The 19,143-nt window shown below is 30.8% G+C and overlaps 1 protein-coding gene across 9 annotated transcripts in view; it reads left to right on the top strand.

The window, feature by feature from the left end:
• PAPOLA (poly(A) polymerase alpha) overlaps window positions 1-19,143 on the top strand; it is a 73,519-nt gene that overhangs the window by 27,963 nt on the left and 26,413 nt on the right. For all 9 annotated transcript variants that reach the window (XR_007950754.1, XR_007950753.1, XM_051978424.1 and 6 more), the window contains exons 7-14: window positions 1,064-1,175; window positions 1,753-1,842; window positions 1,939-2,077; window positions 3,620-3,692; window positions 5,518-5,638; window positions 6,515-6,599; window positions 12,210-12,263; window positions 12,953-13,072. Coding sequence is in view for 7 of the 9 variants with exons in the window: in XM_051978424.1 (XP_051834384.1) it covers window positions 1,064-1,175; window positions 1,753-1,842; window positions 1,939-2,077; window positions 3,620-3,692; window positions 5,518-5,638; window positions 6,515-6,599; window positions 12,210-12,263; window positions 12,953-13,072 (794 nt within the window). In the remaining 2 variants the exon portion in view is untranslated. The remainder of the gene's footprint in view (window positions 1-1,063; window positions 1,176-1,752; window positions 1,843-1,938; window positions 2,078-3,619; window positions 3,693-5,517; window positions 5,639-6,514; window positions 6,600-12,209; window positions 12,264-12,952; window positions 13,073-19,143) is intronic.

The raw sequence follows: 19,143 nt of genomic DNA, 5'->3' as shown, positions 1-19,143 counted from the left end.
AAGTAACTTCTATTAGCTTCTGTTGGTAAGAAGCCCTTAAGGTAAATTTGTAGATTAAACTTATCATTATCAATAATTTGCTATATTTGTATAGCAAATGTGTAGTTCTAATCTTTATCATCTGGAAGTGGCTGTAGTTCCCTTTTACCATTTCAAACATCTATTTAAAAGTGTCTGATTCTACAACTACTTGAATGTCATATAATTCATAGTAAATGGAGTAATGTGCTAAAAACAACAGTGGAAATGTTTTAAATTTCTTGAAAATTCTTTATTCTCTCCAACTATAAAATATTATTTGGCTATTTTTAATAAATCAATAAGCAGTCTGCTAAACTCTGTTTTGGTAGATATTCATCATTGAAATTAAACTAGTATAAATAATTGTATACACATAGATTCCTAAGTGAATTGACTAAATATGGTCAAAATTAGAAATAGTATAGCTATGATTTGAACTACCCATTATTGTGTTTTAACACATCTGTATAGAAAGTACCTATAGTGAATAATTAAGGTTTCTTCATGGAAATAATAGGAGATTATACATTATCCAGGGGGTATGTCAGTAGTAACACACACTTTTTTTTTTTTTTTAATTTTCATTTAATAATTACTTTATATTGACACATTTCTGTTCCGATTTTTTTTTCCCTCCCTCCCTCCACCCCCTCCCCTAGATGGCAAGTAGTCCTTTATATGTTGGATATGTTGCAGTATATCCTAGATACAATATATGTTTGCAGAACCGAACAGTTCTCTTGTTGCATAGGGAGAATTGGATTCAAAAGGTATAAATAACTCGGGAAGAAAAACAAAAATGCAGATAGTTCACATTCGTTTCCCAGTGTTCTTTCTTTGGGTGTAGCTGCTTTTGTCCGTCATTTATCATTTGAAACTCAGGTCTCTTTGTCAAAGAAATCCACTTCCATCAAAATATGTCCTCATACAATATCGAGTAACACACACTTAATAGAAGAATAATTTTTTATGTATTCTGAAAATTTTTTGGAAAATTCAGTAGTTTGATAGTTGTGAGTGATTACTTTTTGTTTTGATTTAGATCGATATTTTATTTGCAAGATTAGCACTGCAGACTATTCCTGAAGATTTGGACCTGCGTGATGACAGTCTACTAAAAAATTTAGATATTAGATGCATAAGAAGTCTTAATGGTATGTAAATATATATAATATCAGTTTTTCTTATCAAATAAGAATAAAGTTCTTGGAGTTTTCTAGTGCATTAATAGTTGAGTTTTATTTTGAATTATTTCATCTTCGTCTGAGACTGGATTAATTTATAGGGTCCAAGAGTGTGTCCAGTATGGTGCTTTAAAAAAAAATCAATAGCCCAACGTTTGATCTAAAGGATTTACTATATCATTATCCCTTTAATTTGGATGATGAATTAAAGGATTCAAGCAATAATGTGAACAAGTTATTCTTAATAACCTAAAAATATGTTGATCTACATTTATTCCTTATAGTTAATATTCCATAATGAGAATAACTCTCAGTCATGAGCTGAAACATGACGCTAAATAGTTTTCTCCCTTTTCCCCCATTTTATTGATAGTATCCTATATGTTAGACTTGTATTTTACTGTACTTGTGTTCTACTTTACAATATATAAAATAATCTTTTTTTTTCTTATTTATTGATCTAGGAAAGTTTCAATAAATTGATAGGAGATTTTAGAATGAATTTTCGATAATCTGAAATGTTTTTTCCTTCCCTTTTGTTCATTAGGTTGCAGGGTAACCGATGAAATTTTACATCTAGTACCAAACATTGACAACTTCAGGTTAACTCTGAGAGCTATCAAACTTTGGGCCAAACGTGAGTTCAGAATTTGCTAGGTAGCTAATTAAAAAGATGTGTGTTTTGTTCCCCATTAACTTACTTTTTTTTTTTTTTTTTTTCCCTTATCAACAGGCCACAACATCTATTCCAATATATTAGGTTTCCTCGGTGGTGTTTCCTGGGCTATGCTAGTAGCAAGAACTTGCCAGCTTTATCCAAATGCAATAGCATCAACTCTTGTACATAAATTTTTCTTGGTATTTTCTAAATGGTATGTGTTTAGATTATATTAAAATAAAATTGATTGTAGACACTGAAGTTTAGTCTTATTTCTATGACACTTCTGCAGCTGGTTCCAGATTTTGAAATTGTACATAATTAACAGTTTAGTTTAATGGGGACCTAGAATTTGTGTTATTTTTTTAGAGAGCAAAAAAACTTAAATCTCATTTCATTTCTCATTGCTAATTCCAACCACCCCAAAAAGAATGAGACAGGCTAGAAATATAGTATTATTTCACACTAAGAAATCTTCACATAATCTCACTTTAATTTAAACCTGAATGTCACGTATAATCAAATAAAAATGGTAACTTGGGATAATCATTAACTTTTTGAGAAAGCTTTCTTCCTGTTTTCCTTACTTTGGGACCTTTTTAAAAATTTTACTTAAAATTAAGTTGTATATTTTGGGGAGCACTCAGTTAATCAGTTATTGCCAATAACATATTAATGGTATAACATGCACATGAAACGTATAAGAAGATTACATTCACAAATATATGCAAAAAAGAAAAATTTCTTGACATTTGAAAAGTTATTTACTCTAAATTTGCTTTTCTCAGATAGTTAATAAAATTTTCCACTTTTTAAAATCTGTAAATATTGTGAACATTTTTTTAAAAGAAATCTTGACTAGTTTCTTGTTATTTTGTCTTTATGAAATGATTTAGTGACTTTAATTTTTTACTTTTTGAAGTGTTTAAGGCATAAGAAAAATAGTTATTCCTTTGTCATTTTATGGAACTCAGTTGCATTTTTTTATAAACTGATGATTTTTACCATTCTCCTAAAGTATTGTTCTAGGTTAAGGGGTTTATCCTCTTGCATTTGTGTCTAGTTACCTATTTGCAGCTCTTTTTGATTCATTATTTTAAAATGAACATTACACATTTTAAGTCAAATACTTTTAATTTGCTCTAACAGTGCTGATAAGTTGTAGACATGTTCTCTGTCTAGCTTTAAATGGGCTTTTATTTGTAGCTAATTTTAAAGTATCTGACTTTAAAGAAATGATCCCACTATATAGAAAAAGTATTTTTATTTTATCCAGTTGTTAGTGCTACACCATCTTAAGTTAATCATAGTGGAGAATCTTTTGTTTATTGCATGTAGTTTTTAAAATTGATTATATTGCCATAGCTATTCTCTCTGAATTGGGAGCCTAGAATAAAGAACAGATTCTCTTTGAAAGGGTGGGTTTCTCTTGTTTCATGGTGGAATTTGATCTGAAGAACATGTCAAGATGTCATAGAGCCAATCGTAATTACTATATAATGGCTTTGCCAGCCATATTTGAGGGCTGCAATGTGGGACATTTTTCAAATTATTTTTGTGATTCTATAGTTTAGAAAGAAAGCGCCTTACATAGACTTAACTTGAAGAAAACAGAATAACAAGTCTCTCATCTGTTGATTTGTCAAGAGGGCAAAATGAAGAAGGATCACATTTCACAAAATACATTGTTATTAAAAAAAAAGTATAGATGGTAATATCCAATAGTCTTATCGAGTGCTACAATCTTTTTAAACAGGGAATGGCCAAATCCAGTGCTATTGAAACAACCTGAAGAATGCAATCTTAATTTGCCTGTATGGGACCCAAGGGTTAGTGTATTATTTTTTCCCCTATAAATTCACACTGTACAGTAAAAAGTAAAATCAACTGCTTAAAAAAACTCCATGGAGACTTCATGTTTTAGGTATTTATGGAAGTAGCTGACTATTGGCAATTGTGTCAGCAATTCATTATTATTCTTCATTATAACATCAGCTGTAATGGTCCTATAATTTATAGGATATAATTACTTTGTACCCTGTGAACTTACCAACATACTTAAGAATATATATTATCTAGCTGAACATACTGACTTCAGTAAGAGATTTGCAACCTACAATATATATTTAATCATACGATTATTACTATGTAAGTAAAATTTGTACGGGCATCTGTGCATAAGAAAACAAAATAAAAGGCTACTAAAAATATTCCCTGTATTTATTTTATGTAAACATTTTGTTAAAACTGATTTGTAATATGAAGGTTGTTGACAAAATCATTTAGTATGTGACCACTTGCAAGAAGTACCATTTTAACCATCCGTGATGTAATTGTTACAGTTGGTTTGAATTTCTGGAAACTGCATTAATGTGTTTGAAGTGATAGCTTTACTTGTAGTTCTTTTGGAGTGTTAATCATCACTACTGAAAAAATTCATTTTGATAATTTTTTTCATTTGAAAAATAAAATTCAGGTCTCAGAAAGAGAGACTTAATTGATTTTTAAAAAATCACTCATAACTTAGTGGGTTTTTATATACATTTTTTCTTATGCCAGTATTGATTTTACTGGTCTCATCATTGCATTTAAAACTTTTCTGTTTCTCTTATTAAAAAAGACTAAATATATACAAAAGCTTCCAAACTTCAAGAGTAGATCAATTGAATTATAATTCAGACTTTTCTATTTGAGATAACAGCAATTCAGCTCCTCAGCGTTAAGTGTAGAACTGGATCCTTAAATAATGCTGTTGATGTTTTTGAAAGGCAAAACCAACATGAATAGTGTGACTTAAGTATTTCTTAGATCTCTTATGTAAAGTTTATAATGCGTTGCAATAAAGTGTAGTGGATATCTAGGGAATTGAGACAAGATCTAAGTCTGATTTCTGCCATTTAGTATTTGTTTTAACTAGTGGCAATGCCTTCTTTGGGCCTCATTTTCATCATCTATAAAATTCAAATGTTGGGCTGGATCGTGTCTGTTCATTTCAGTTCTTACATTCTTTGGTATTCAATTATGTTTAAAAACATGGCTATAATTTTAATTTTTTAAATGTTAAAAATTTTCTTTGGAGACCTTAAAGCATAATGTTTTAGAAAATACAGTTTTGTCCTCTACTCCTTAGGGTTTTTTGGAGGTGGGGAAAAGTTTCTAATTCTATATTAATATCCTAATAATTAGGGTACACAAAGTTTTATCTTTTCATTTTAGGTACCTTGTTCTTAGTAATGCTGTAAAAGTAGATTATTAGAAGCGCTTGTGAGCAGATATTTTAATATAGCAGTTTTATAAAAATGAATCTGTAATTGACCCCAGAATACAGTCAATTTTTTTTATATTTAAAAAAAAATTAGGATACTGTTTTGAATTAGTCTTTTTTACATTCTATATTCGCTTGTATATCCTGAAAAATTTAGTATAACATGCTCATTTACTTACATGGAACTTTTGACTGATAGATTAGATTTATTCTCTGATACTTTATAAACAATTTCAAAACAAGGCTTACTGACCTGCATTTTCTTGATTTCACCTTCATCAATGAATACAATTAAAATTGATCATTGTTCAGTTTATCAAAAAGGATAAAAGTCCAAATTTCTGTTGCATGTGTACTTGAAGAAACTGATTGGCTGTTGTTATATATAGGTAAACCCCAGTGATAGGTACCATCTTATGCCTATAATTACACCAGCATACCCACAACAGAATTCTACGTACAATGTGTCCGTTTCTACACGGATGGTCATGGTTGAGGAGTTTAAACAAGGTAAGTTCTTTTATCCTTACCCTTTTCTTCCTGTACAAAATTTTAAGATACTGTTATAATCCTAGTAGCATTATATTATACCATATTGATTAAAACAATAATTTCCAAACAAAAACTTCACAATTTAAGAATTACAGCATATTCTAGAGAATTCATTACTTAAATGCTATAGTTATATACTTTTTCCTTTCAGATATACAAGTTATGTTTGACTTTACACAAATAGTAAAAGCTTTAATTTTTAAATATTGTGTGGATATTGGGATGTCTTCAACTCCATTATTGATTTTTGTAGGCCAAATCTAGTGCCTTAATAATATGCTGTTGCCATGTAGAATTACAGTTTCTAGTCTCTTCCACAGGCAGAGACTAAGCAAACAGGAAGATAAAGCCCTTAAGGAAGAAAGTTGGGCAAGAATGGGGATATTATCTTCTATTTTCCATCAAGAACTCCAAAACTACATGAAATTCAAAACATATAGTAAGATTTTCCAACTTTGTGTTGCCCTTTATGGGAATACATATGTTTTTTAGTATCTTTTTTAATAGAAGAAAAACCAGAAAGAAAAAAAAAATCTACAAGTTTTTTCTCTCCATGGTAGATAACATTAATTTTTGGAGTTACTTACATATAAAAGGTATTAGAATACTATTATTATTGGTAGTTACTTATGTGATTCAGTAATGACCCCTATTGTAAAACTTTATGGTTTTTTCATAATGAATAGGTTTAAAATGAGGAAGTTTTTGTAAATTTAATTAGTAACTATGTTTCATTATAATGTATGCATGTGGTACAATAAAGGTTTTTTAATTGTCAGATTGCTGATATTTATAGTGAAATATGCAAAGAAGTTTAATATGTCTTTAATTTAGGTCTTGCTATCACAGATGAAATTTTGCTGAGTAAGGCAGAGTGGTCCAAACTTTTTGAAGCTCCCAACTTCTTTCAAAAGTACAAGTATGTATTTTAAGGCATGGCAGACATTGCTTTCTTAATATTCACAGTGATATATCTGTATATATGACACTTTGTTAGACAAACATTTCCAATAGAATTAGATTTGAGGGTACTCACTTTCCTGTGAATCTTCAGATATTTAGAATAGCAAACACTTTTTGTGAATGTATTTATTTTCCCATCTCTTCCTTTTCAAAGTAGTATTTAGCCTTTATAATTGGTTGCCAAGGAATTTAGCTAGTTTTCATTAATGAAGACAACATTTAGTGAGTGTACATTATTATCAATGATTTGGCTAGAAGGACAAATAACAAATATGTGGTTTCTCTATTCATTTTTAATAACCTGGATATTTTAGGCTAGTAGAAAGGTATGTATTGATGATTCAAGGATGAAAAACTAAGATTATTAGAGGATAGAAGTTCTTGTTAAAAGTTTACATTTGGAAAGATCAGTCACATAAATTTGTAAAATTACATTTCACCAGTTTACTCAGTACATAGCCAACTGTTTTGTGTTTTCATTAGGCTATGACATATCATTACCCATCCTTATTTTTTCATAATAAGGAAATCCCTTCCAATATTTAAAAGAAGTTTTCCTAGTAGTCTAGAACATAAAATGTTTAACTTTAATGGTTTAATACCTTTTTAGTACAGGTCAGAAGCCTGTTTTAATTGTATTTGATTTTGATGAAAATTGTAAGTTTTATAATAAATCTTACTTGAAAAAAAAAAATGGACTGCATTTTTATTTGCCCTGAGCTGAAATTTTGCCAGAGTCCCACTTTTTTTTTTCTTTTCAATTTTTTTTAAAAGATCTGACACTTTTCTAACCATCTGATCTTGTATTGGATTGTGTTATGTAATAATCTAAGCAAGATTTTAATATGCTATTCCCCAATTAAAAAAAATGAATGATGACCATCATAATGTCTCTGTGTTTTGTTTCTGTATCTTTTGCATGAAAAAAAGTAATAGAGCACTTGAATTGTGTTCTGGGGATTGCATTTGGAAGATTGTGTTATCAGTGACAACTTAAATAATTTATATTAATAATCTATTTTCCTTTTCTTTGAAAATTTTGTTTGTGTATAGTTTTTTTCCCCCCTTTTTACTATTGAGGACCATTTATGTTTGACATAGGCTCAGTTACCATTGTTTCTAATTTAATACAAATCAATTAGAATAGTAATTGATAACAGAAGAACAAAAAATACTATTCTTCCTCATAAATATATAGTGAACACTCTTCAGACTTCTTAAGGAGTTACATTCACCCAAATTTTACCCTTTGTAAATTTAAAATGTATTGGGAATTGGATTCATTGAATAAAATAGTGCAACAGACTGATATTTTCTTCTTTTAGAACTCAAAGACTTAAATGCCTTTTAAAGAAAATTTTTATTTCAAAAAACCTTGACGGGTCCCTTTTAAAAGAATTTTTAAGTGGTACTTTTTAAAGTCAGTTATAATTTAGCTTTTTAAAAATTACTTAACCTGAAAACATTCATAATTTGCTGCATGTTTCAAAAAAGCACCTCTTTAATGAGTAATGACAATTTGCTTTCGTCTATTAAGTCAGAAAACGTCATATCAAGTTGGGAATATACATTTCTTTTTTGTATAATAAAAACAATCCTGATCTAAACTTGAATGTTTAAAATTATGACAAGTGTACCAGATATATCACACAAAATTTCCCCCTTGTTTTGATATTCCTCTATGAGAAGATCCATTTTTACAAAGGGAACTAAGAGTTAGGAATATTTAACAATGATGCCCTCTAGATGACATAAAGTTTTTAGATACTTTTTATTATAGGATTTTATTCCAAAATAGTCTCAAGTTATTAAAATGTATCAATAAACAGTTAAGCGTAATAAATTATGAGAGCCAGGCAAAGTTAAATTTTTCTTACTGTTAAAGTTGATTCCTCAGAAGTATGTTTTTCTTGTAGCATTGTTATACACCTAAATTTCTATAACATCTCTCATTATTACATTTGTTTTAGTGTACAGTTTACTACATGCACTTCTGCCATTCATTAGATTCAAGTATTTATATTTGAGGGGAAGTACCCAGAAAATTTGAAGATTGTTTCCTTTTTTTATGAACAAGCCTTCAGAACTAGTTGTCAACATTCATTAAATGTTTAAGTGTGAAGACATAGCACAGATTGAGGTTATCTTGGAAATGTTTAGTATTTTATATGAAATTATTTCTGAGAGCAGCAAGACATTTAACTACTCTCAAGAATCTGTAACTTTTGTTGTATTGATAGAAATCGAGATTCAAATTTCTTTAAGAAAGATACAACTTTGGGAATATCTTTTGACTTTACCTTATGTTCAAGATAACCTAGTAGCATTGACAATGAAGGAAAGGGCTTGATGAAAAATAAACGTTTAAAGAGAAAAGTATGTTCTTTAAAAAAAAAGAAAAAGGATTAGTAAGTGAGGTATAAGGATAAATGAAACCTTCTGACTTTTATACTCATTTTTTTCTGGATATCTAAACATCTCTGTAAGGTACTTATAATAAAGAACAGTGTAGGAGGCATCCAAGTTTTATTGGCTCAACTTTGGATTTTACAACCACTAGTCCATTGTATGTTTTTATAAGTTATTTTCAAATGCTAAATCATCAGGCTACTGTTTAAAAAAATAGCTAATATAACACTTTTTTTTTTTTAATGACACTTCTTCCTTTGTCAGTGTGAAATGTGGCAGCTAATTTAAGTGAGTATCAGTGACCTAAAGATAACTGTATTTGGGCTTTGGGTCAGTTGCAATTCTGAATTGTAATTTGAAATTGCCACAAATCTTTTCAATCCTGGGTAAAACTTCATTGATTGGATCAGACATGTTTGTGGTAATTTTCTTGATTCATCCAAGGATTTTTATTTGCCATTTTTAAAAAGTTCATTTTTTGTTCATTTTAATATCTAACACTTGAAACATTAATGTGTAAAATGTTTTCTGGAGGCATTTGATTTCCTGTCACACAAGTACTCATTCACTAAACTTTAAAGTTCGCTATCATTTTTGTAAACTGTTTTGAAAGATTTCTAACAAAGCAATTCAGATATAGTTACCATTTTAAAGTAATTTCCACCCTTTTTTAGGCTGATGACATTTTGTCCAAATTTGGGGTACAGATGTAGTATATATTTGAGGGGAAATTTTTTTTTGGAGCTGGTTGAGGGAACACATGGTCAGCATGCTCAGGTTGGAAAGGCAGGGGAAGACCCATTTAGTATAAATATCTAAGTTTTAGCATGTTAGAATATTTACAATTTACCTTCAAGGGTTACTATCTAGAAGTTGACTATATTCTATATCTGACTGACTATATTCTAAATATCATTTAGAAATGTTTGCAGCTTTCTATCATTCAGTATAAATTGAAATGCTTATTCGAATTGTGGCATGTCTATAGACACATAATAATGATTCATTTATTCCAGCATCATTACGTTTAAGAAAATAAGCACATTTGCCATATAATTTTAAAATTATACTAAAATTCTGAGTACCAAACCTTAGATTAGCCTTCTGTCTTTTTTGATCTATTTTAAAAAGGCATTAAATACATTCTTGCTTTTTAAAAATAGTACTATAAGGGCAGCTAGATGGTGCAATGGATAGAGCACTGGCCTTAGAGTCAGGAGAACTTGAATTCAAACTTGACCTCAGACACTTAATATTAGTTGTGTGATCCTGGGCAAGTCACTTAACTCCTATTGCTGCATCAAAAAACCCCCACAAAAATAGGACTATAATTTAATACTTCCTTGATGATTCAGTCTTCAACATCATTATTATTTCCTGTAATGTGTCAAAATTGTCACAGTCTTATTATATGTAGATCTGTTTGTCCCATATATGAAGTTCACCCTGTTGCTATTCCTTGAACACATTTTTGTAAGCAATTACTATATATAAAACATTGGGAATAAAATGATGAAAAAATAGAGAACTTTGGAAGGAATTCTTAAAGCATTTATAATAGAGTGTAAATTCATAGTTAGCATGATAAATAATGAAATGTATAAAAGTTTTAAATAATGAGCCAGACAAAATGATGTAAAAAATTTTGATCTGCCTTGAATTTTGCCTTTTCCTCACTTTTTTTCTCTTCTTTAGTAGTCTCCTACCTAATCTGCAGTGGGTTGGGAAATCATATGAGCAACCTTTATACATTGTTTATAAAGAAAAGCAATCAGGTTTTATGTTAGCTTTTAACAAGAAAGTATATAAATAAGGTTTATTATGTAGCTTTTAAAATAATTGTTTTTGACTGCACAGAGACTTGCTGATTTTGTTTTGTTTTGTTTTGTTTTGTTTTTGTTTCTGCTTCATATAGTTTAATTTACATGATAAGTGAGATGTTAGAATGTGCCTGCATGTAAAGGTTGACTTTCTTTAAGGCACAGATAACTTTTTTGAAATGTCTTTTTAATCATTGGCCAATAATGCTTTGTCACCAAAAATGAGTGTAGAGTATGAACTTAATACAGCTAAACTTTTTAAAGTATTTTCATTTTCCTTGTTTTGATCTTTAAAAACTTTATAATTTCATTTAACACATTTTTTCTTGGCAAACTAGACTAAATAAGGTGACTATCATGATTTAGATCAAAACATTTTGTCCAAAGACCATTGCTAATCTTTTAAAGTAAAGAACAAAGAGTTATTTCAAAAATAACTAAAGTATCCTGATTTTGGTTGGATTCCTACTTATTTCTACTTATCTTACTAAATTTAATCTGCTTTGTGATAAAATATTTTGGAAGAAACCTTGTCTCAACTCTTGTAACATACCATTCTATAATTGATTACTAAAATTTTTTTGATAGCTCAGTAATTACGCGTTTCAATGAACACTTCAATGCTTATCACTTTGGTTTTAAAGAAAAACAAGGTTGTTCATCAAGATGAGGCAATCAAAATAAACTTTAGATTGATTCTATGGAACTTTAGCTTGGTTTCAGTTTCTAAATTGAGCTTTTTGCGTTTTTCATTTTAGAAGTATTTTCCTTTATAATCTGAGTCCCATTATGGATTGGATATAATTGTGTATATTTGTATTAATAAGTAACTTTTTTTTTTTAGGCCTGATTTTTAAAATAGTTGAAATACTTCAACTCAATTTTCCTTTACTACGTTATTAACAGTTTCCATAATTATTTTTAATATCTATGAATAAAGCAGATTTTTGTTCATCGTCCATATAAAACAAATTTATTTTAATTGATGTGTTAAACAGCTTTTAAACACTTTTGAGGAGGGGACAAGATATTATATCAGTGTGCCTTTCTGTTACTGCAATTTCTTTTAATTTCTTATTTTTGAAATATTTTGTAATAATCTATTAATGAATATCTCTTTCAGAAGCAAATAAAATACCCTGTAGTTTGAACACTTATGGAATATTTATAAACTTAATGTAATCCATTAATGTGCATAGGGTGAGATTTTCACATTGCAAAGATTTTTGGGCTAGCTCAAGTTAGAACAATTCAACGAAGCTTATAGCATTGTGGCTTGAATATCCAACTCCAAACATATAAATAAAATAAATAGCATATTGTCTTTATCTTCAAAGGCATTATATTGTACTTCTAGCAAGTGCACCAACAGAAAAGCAGCGACTAGAATGGTGAGTATAAGATAAGATTCACAGAAAAGAAACCATAAATTTCCAAATGACCCTTTGAAATAAAGCAGAGATGAAAATAAAAAAAATAAAATGGACATACGTAGGAAGAATAAATAAATAAACTCTTTAATTTGACTTTTTGTTTTTTAGACCTAGAAATTGCTAGGACATTGGAATGAGGACTCACTTTTTTTTTTTTTTAAGTAAATGGATGTTATGTAACTGCCAGTAATACTTTTTCACTTTTTTTTTTTTACTTGCTACTGTTGTTTTAACAATTATTTGAAATTTACTTTATAACTACTTATTTCTAAAACTGCTTTGTTAATCTCTTTTCCTTAAAGGTCCTGAGCAAAGACTGGTTGTCTTGAAAATTCAGTTTCTTGAATTTCCTGATTTGAGTAAAGCTTTTTATTTTTAATTTTTTAAATTTTTTTTTTTTTTTTTTTAAGGATAGTTATTATTTCCTGACCTTTAAGGTAGAACACTAAAAAGTTACTAATGATTTCTTGAGTTGCTTGGGACAGTGATTCCATTAAATTGCTTGTTTTGGTATTCTTAATTTTTGAAAGAGTACCTTAACTTCTACTTTCATTATATTTCTTCTGTTTCTGTGCATTTTGCTTAACTTTTATTTATTTATTTAAAAGTAAATGGACTGTTAGTAATACTAAGTGGCATTTGTTCAGGGTGGGCTTGGTGGAATCAAAAATCCGAATCCTGGTTGGAAGTTTGGAGAAGAATGAATTTATTACACTGGCTCATGTGAATCCTCAGTCATTTCCAGCACCCAAGGAAAATCCTGACAAGTAAGTATATTATTTTTTTAGTAGAAGTAAGGATAAATTGTTAATCTGATGAAATGAATGTAAAAACTAAATTTCCATGATATAGAGAACATTATTTTTTATCTAAATCCACCAATGTAAAAATTGTTTGGTTTTTTTGTCTTCCAAAAAAAAGGTTGACTTTACAGAAATTAGATATAAAGTACTGAAATCTCATAAAGCTTATGATTTACGTTAAAGTGAAATGCTTACTTCATTTCCATTTTTTGAAATGTTAACCTGTTTTATAGGTTAGTTGTTTTTCTCTCCCAAGTTGGGAAGCCTAAATAAATGGTTTCATATTTCAAGAAAGCACTTGTCCATATTGGCAACTAAAACTGGAATATAATAGTATATTTAATCTTATTAGCATTTTTAGCTTTGTTTTTTAAGTGGTGGTTTTAAATATATATTTTATGGTAGTAGTTCAACTCATTTGTTAGATTTTCTAGGAATATGCTATGGTTAATTGACAGTGTATAATTAAGTTTAATCAAAAACTTTTTTTTAGCTTTTGTTCTTAAAGATCCTTGTAGAAAACTATATTTCATTATCTTAAAATCATAGACAATATCTTTATTAAATTTATAGAGCATTAATTGTTATTCAGAAAAAAACTTAGGGATTGTAGAAAAATGGACTGGATCTAATCACATGAAAAGATGAATTAATGTCTTTTATTAAGTTAAGGAGGGAGCAAAGCATAATGCATTATAGAGATGTATAATTAGTTTATAAAAATCAAATTCTGGAGTTTTAATTTACTTAGCATTTTAGAAATTAGTAGCACTGTAACTGGCTCTCTAAAAATGCCATCTTGGGCATATAGTATTCGTGAAAAATAAATCGCATAAAACTATTTTGGGATGGTCTACAATTATTTTCTTTACTTCATCACCTCCCATCACTTCTGAACCACTTGACTCAAACCTCGCTACCTAGCTAAAATTGCCTTTTTTTTTTTTTTCTACAAGGTTGTCAGAAATCTCTCAAATCTGATTGTCTAAATCTGCTAAATCCAGTGGCCTTTTCTTAGTCCTCATTCTTCTTCATCTCCCTGCAACATTTTATACTGTTGACCATCCTGTCCTCCTGGATACTTTTTCCTCCCTAGGTTATTGTGACACTGCTCTCTGGTTCTCCTGACTGATACTGATCCTTCTCGGTCTACTTGTTTGGACCACCATCTATGTCCTGCCCTCTATGCATGGGTGTACACCAGGGCTTTGTCCTAGGCCCTCCTGTAAGTGGTCTCATCAGTTCCCATGGACTCAACTAGCATCTCTCTGCAAATGACACCCAAATCTACATATCCAGCTTTCATCTCTCTCCTGAGCTCCAATTCTGCATCACCAACTGCCTGCTATATATATCTCCACCTGGATGTCTCGTAGGTATCTGAAACTGATCATGTCCAAAATAGAACTCATTATCTTTCCCCTTAAACTCCTCCTCCCTCTTCTAAACGCTCCTTTTTCTATCATGAACACTATTCTTCTAATCACCAAGATTCACAACCTCAGTCATTTTCAACTCTTCCTTTTCCCTCACTCTCCATATTTAATCAGTTGACAGGTCTTGGTGATTCTATCTCTATGACATCTGTTGCATCTCTTTCTTTTTCATCACCCTTGTTCAGGCCCTTTATAACTGCTCACCCAGACCATTATGATAGTCTTCTAATTGATTTTTCTGGTACCATGCTCTTTCCTCTCCCAGTCCATTCTTGACATTGCTGGATTCTTTTATCCTCTAGAATAAAATACAAATTACTCTGATATTTAAAGACCTTCACAATCTGGTTCCAGCATATCTTTTCAGACTTAGCAAACTAATCCTTTTTATTTCGCTAATTTTTCATAGGGCAGTTCATCTCATATATGAGTCTTGGCAAAGGGTATATCCCCAAGCCTGGGATCTCCTTTCTCACCTTTATCTTAGAGAGTCCCTGACCGGGTTTGTTTCATGATACTGAAACCTTCAGAAGGTTTTTCCTAATTCCCCAGTTATGCATTTTTGACTCTCCACCTCTAATACTTTGTATTAAATTCCTTGAGGGCAGACACTATTTTCATTTTTCTTTGTACCTTTGTAGCGAGGTACTGGGTACATATCAGATACTTAGTATCTGTATATTGAACTGAATAATCTAGATATTTGTTAGATGTAAAATTTTAGAAAATATTCATAAACTAGAATATTCAAGGATGACAATCAAAATTGTAAACAGTCTAGGAATTGTTGCTATGTATACAATGAATGTTTAAAGTAACAGATTTTAATTTGGAATTGAGAATTGTTAGTGGCTATGAATGGTGATTTTCAAATATTAGGTAAATACCTTAATAGGTAAGGAGTGTAACTGCAGAATAAATCTATGAACAATGTAGGCAAAATTTTCTCGGTATAAAGACTTTAACAGGAAGCCAGATTCATTTGATAATGTTGATGACCCTGGTAGAGGACTTTACTTATATTTATCAAGGCATTATATTAAAGACGTATTTTATATGCATTGAAGCAATAAAACATTATTCCCAAATGGAACCTAACTTAAAGGGTCTACATTTTATTGAGACTGGTGTAGGATGAAATATGACATGAGCAAAACTATGTATTAGAGTGTAAGGAGAATAAAAAGAGATTGGACAAAACTCCAGGAATGTTTGAGGGTACAGTAGCTAAGGAGATTGAGAAACTTAATGGTTGAGATGGCACCGGAATTAAAGTTTGAAGGAAGATAGCTAAATTTGGCATAGGATCTGTGATCTCATTTTTTATATACTTTCCAGTATTTCAAGCCATCCTCACCTTATTCAAGTTTTTTTTCTTGTTCTTTCATAAATCTTAAATAGGAATAGGGTGTACAATCATCATCCTTGGAACCTCTAACTAGATTTCTAGACATTCCATTGGTACTGCTACCAATTCTTCTTCCTTTACTAATTACTATCATGTAATGATAGTATAGTTTGTTTTTGATAATTTTTTTTTTAGCATTCTCATGATTAAATAATCATGTGATTCTTTGCACTCTAGGTGATCCTCAACTTTTTTTTTTTTTTTAAAGACTGCTATTCCATGTCTTAAAACCACATAGCATCACTGCAACAATATCGATGTTTAAAAAGATGGGTACTTGAATGAGGGGAAAACATGGGGCCATTCAAAAGTTCCCAAAGACAATTTAGCCTGCCCTTTTTCTCCTATTGTATTTTGTTCCCATTTCAGTATCTACAGTGTCTGTCCAAGATATGTTTATGGATAAGTTTTAAGGAATCTATTTGGTAGTATGTCATCAATGTGATTTTACTATTTGACCCAATTCTTTAATAATTATGGGTTTTATTTAGGAAGCTATGCAATGTTTTCAAAGTTCAATATAGGGGCAACTAGGTGTCACAGTGGATAGAGCACTAGCCCTGAAGTCAGGAGGACCTGAGTTCAAATGTAGCCTCAGACACTTAACACTTCCTAGCTGTGTGACCCTGGGCAGGCCACTTAGAGAATTGTTTGGAGTATCTCATAAAAGGATTCTTTATTGATTGAATATCTTATGAGAATGTCCAAATCTCATTAACAGAAGGTTGTAGACCAAGTAATTTCTGTCCCATCATTAAAAAAATGTTATGGGTTTTTTTATGCAAATATGGGAGATACATTGTTAAGGAGGTCCTACCTCCTTACAAAATAATTCTGTTTTACTGAATCCAATGCTGTTTTATTTAAGACAAAGCAGCAAAACAAAAGTTGCAGCTTCTGCATCTTTGACTGTAAAAATATTGTGTCCTGTAGAATATGGTTTGCAGAAGTCTGCCTACAGAGCAGGATTCTGAAATGTGGAGATGAGCAAGTACATTAAAGGCATAAGGGAATTGCCCAAAGAAATTTAAAGAAGGTGGGAGATGATTTGGAGAATAGTAAATAATGTAGTTTGGTTGGGAAATAGTTTGTGAAGAGGAGTCATTTTCCACAGTAACAATTAATTTGGTTGAAGACTAATTTTATATAAAATGACATACTAAAAGAGTTTGTATTTTTTCCCCTAGGAATAATTGGGAGCCAAGTTTTTGCGTGTTTAGGGTAATCTATGTTTCCAGAAAATTTACTTAACATTTCTGATGACTTGATTGGGAAAGAGTAGTTATATAGACTGAGATGAATTAAAAAACTTTTGCAGTAGACTAGAAGGAAGCCATAGGGCAACGTGTAAGACACATTGTGAAGTGACACTACAGGTGTACTATAGGTCTGACTTAAGTCAGCCATTATTGGCGAAGTTGTTGGGATTTACTGCTTTGTCTAGGATTGTATCTTGCTGCAACTTGTCTTTCTCACCATTGCTGAGGCAAAAGAAATCCCATGCTTAACTTGAATTAGCTCTCATACTTTGTTTTATCAGATACTTTCACCACCCAGTCTGATGCCCATTCCTCAGATACCAATCTTCACAGTTTTTGACTGGCCTTACTTTAAAGACTTGGATTAGAACTTAAAGCTCAGATTCCAGGTTTTTGGCTATAAGGATTTCACTTAAAGGGCATTGTTAACATCAAATGCAAGCTTCTTTCTCCTAATGCTTGAAAAAGAACTGATATTCCCTATTCAGAGGACTTTTGAGAGTGTGAGCTCCTATTGTACTAACATGCTTATGCTTAGCAAAATCACATCACATACTTTTTCAACATCAGAGAATTCCTGGTTCCCCACATGAAAATTATTTTTCTTCTCTGCCACTATTTCTTTTTATCCCATCCCTTTAGTCTAAATTCTACTCTTTGTATATCCTAGTCTAGCTCCACCTATCCCTTTCATTGTGTCTTTTAGGCATCCCTTTTTGTTCTTTATATTTATATCATTCATACAAACCTAGATCCTTTACAGAAGACAATTTACTTACTCAGCCTATTCACTATTGATTGCACTTTTCTTTTGTGTCCTCTTGACACATTTATTCCCTTCTCCTTTATGGGTCACCCAATGCAAGTATATCATCCAATTCATTTCCTAGTGGTAGTTTTTTAAGAATTCCCAGATCACTTTCTCTTTTTTTCCTCAGAGTTCAATATTGATTCAGTGGTTTGTTTTTTTTTTTTTCCTCTACCTTAATCTCTGTTCTTTATATTAGATACACATTGATATTTGCTCAAATATTCTGATCTCTTAGTTCCTCAGTCTCTCCTCTTTCATTCTATTTCAGCCACAGCAGGAATGAAGATAGTAATTGGGCAGTTACCATGACCTACAAATTTCTATGATCAAGGATTCTCAATTTCCGTATCCAACTATAACTTTTCATTCCATCTATACTTTATTCCTTTTAAACCTGCTCAACTACCCTCCTCTTTTTTTTTTTTTTGTCTGAATCCTACCATTCCCTTAAATAATAAACGAGGCCATCACTCCTTAATGCACTTTACTAAAACCCTTCTAAGTCTGACCTCTTTGTGAATCAGTTCATCTGTATTGAATTGTAAAGTTTTTTGTACCTTTAGATCCTTTATTCCTTTACTCCCTTGTCTTTTTGTAGCTCATACTTAACTAAACCCCAGTCATGGATAACTTTCCACCATCACCCTCTATTCTTATTCATGAAGTGCTAATCTATGCTAGAGAGTCATACAGTTTTTCTCATTGGGCCCATCACAAATTTATAGTATCTATTATCAGCTTGACCTCATTTTAGCAAAGCAGCAGACTATGTGACCTGGATGAGGGACTTAACTTATTTTTGTCACAGTTTCCTCATCAGTATCTCCCGAAGTTATTATGAAGTATTTGTGAAGTGTTTGCTTCTTGGTATATTGGCTAAGCTTAGTAAGTGATATATAAATTTAATTATTACATCTCAGTTCCAACATTGGTTTTTCTCAACCTTCTACTCTCCCCAAATCTCCTGTGCTATCTTTCTCTTCACTTTTATAGCTGAGAACCTTACCTCATTTTTAGAAAGTAGAGTTCATTTTGTTGTTAATTCTCTTATTCTGTATTTGACAGCTCAAGACTTGGAAATCATTTCTCAATCTCTCCTGCTTTACCTCAGTTGTTGATGA

Source organism: Antechinus flavipes, chromosome 2 (genome assembly GCF_016432865.1).
Source record: "Antechinus flavipes isolate AdamAnt ecotype Samford, QLD, Australia chromosome 2, AdamAnt_v2, whole genome shotgun sequence".
NCBI lineage: Eukaryota > Metazoa > Chordata > Mammalia > Dasyuromorphia > Dasyuridae > Antechinus > Antechinus flavipes.
The sequence above is the reverse complement of the archived record's forward strand: the minus strand, read 5'-3'. Positions and strand labels throughout refer to the sequence as shown.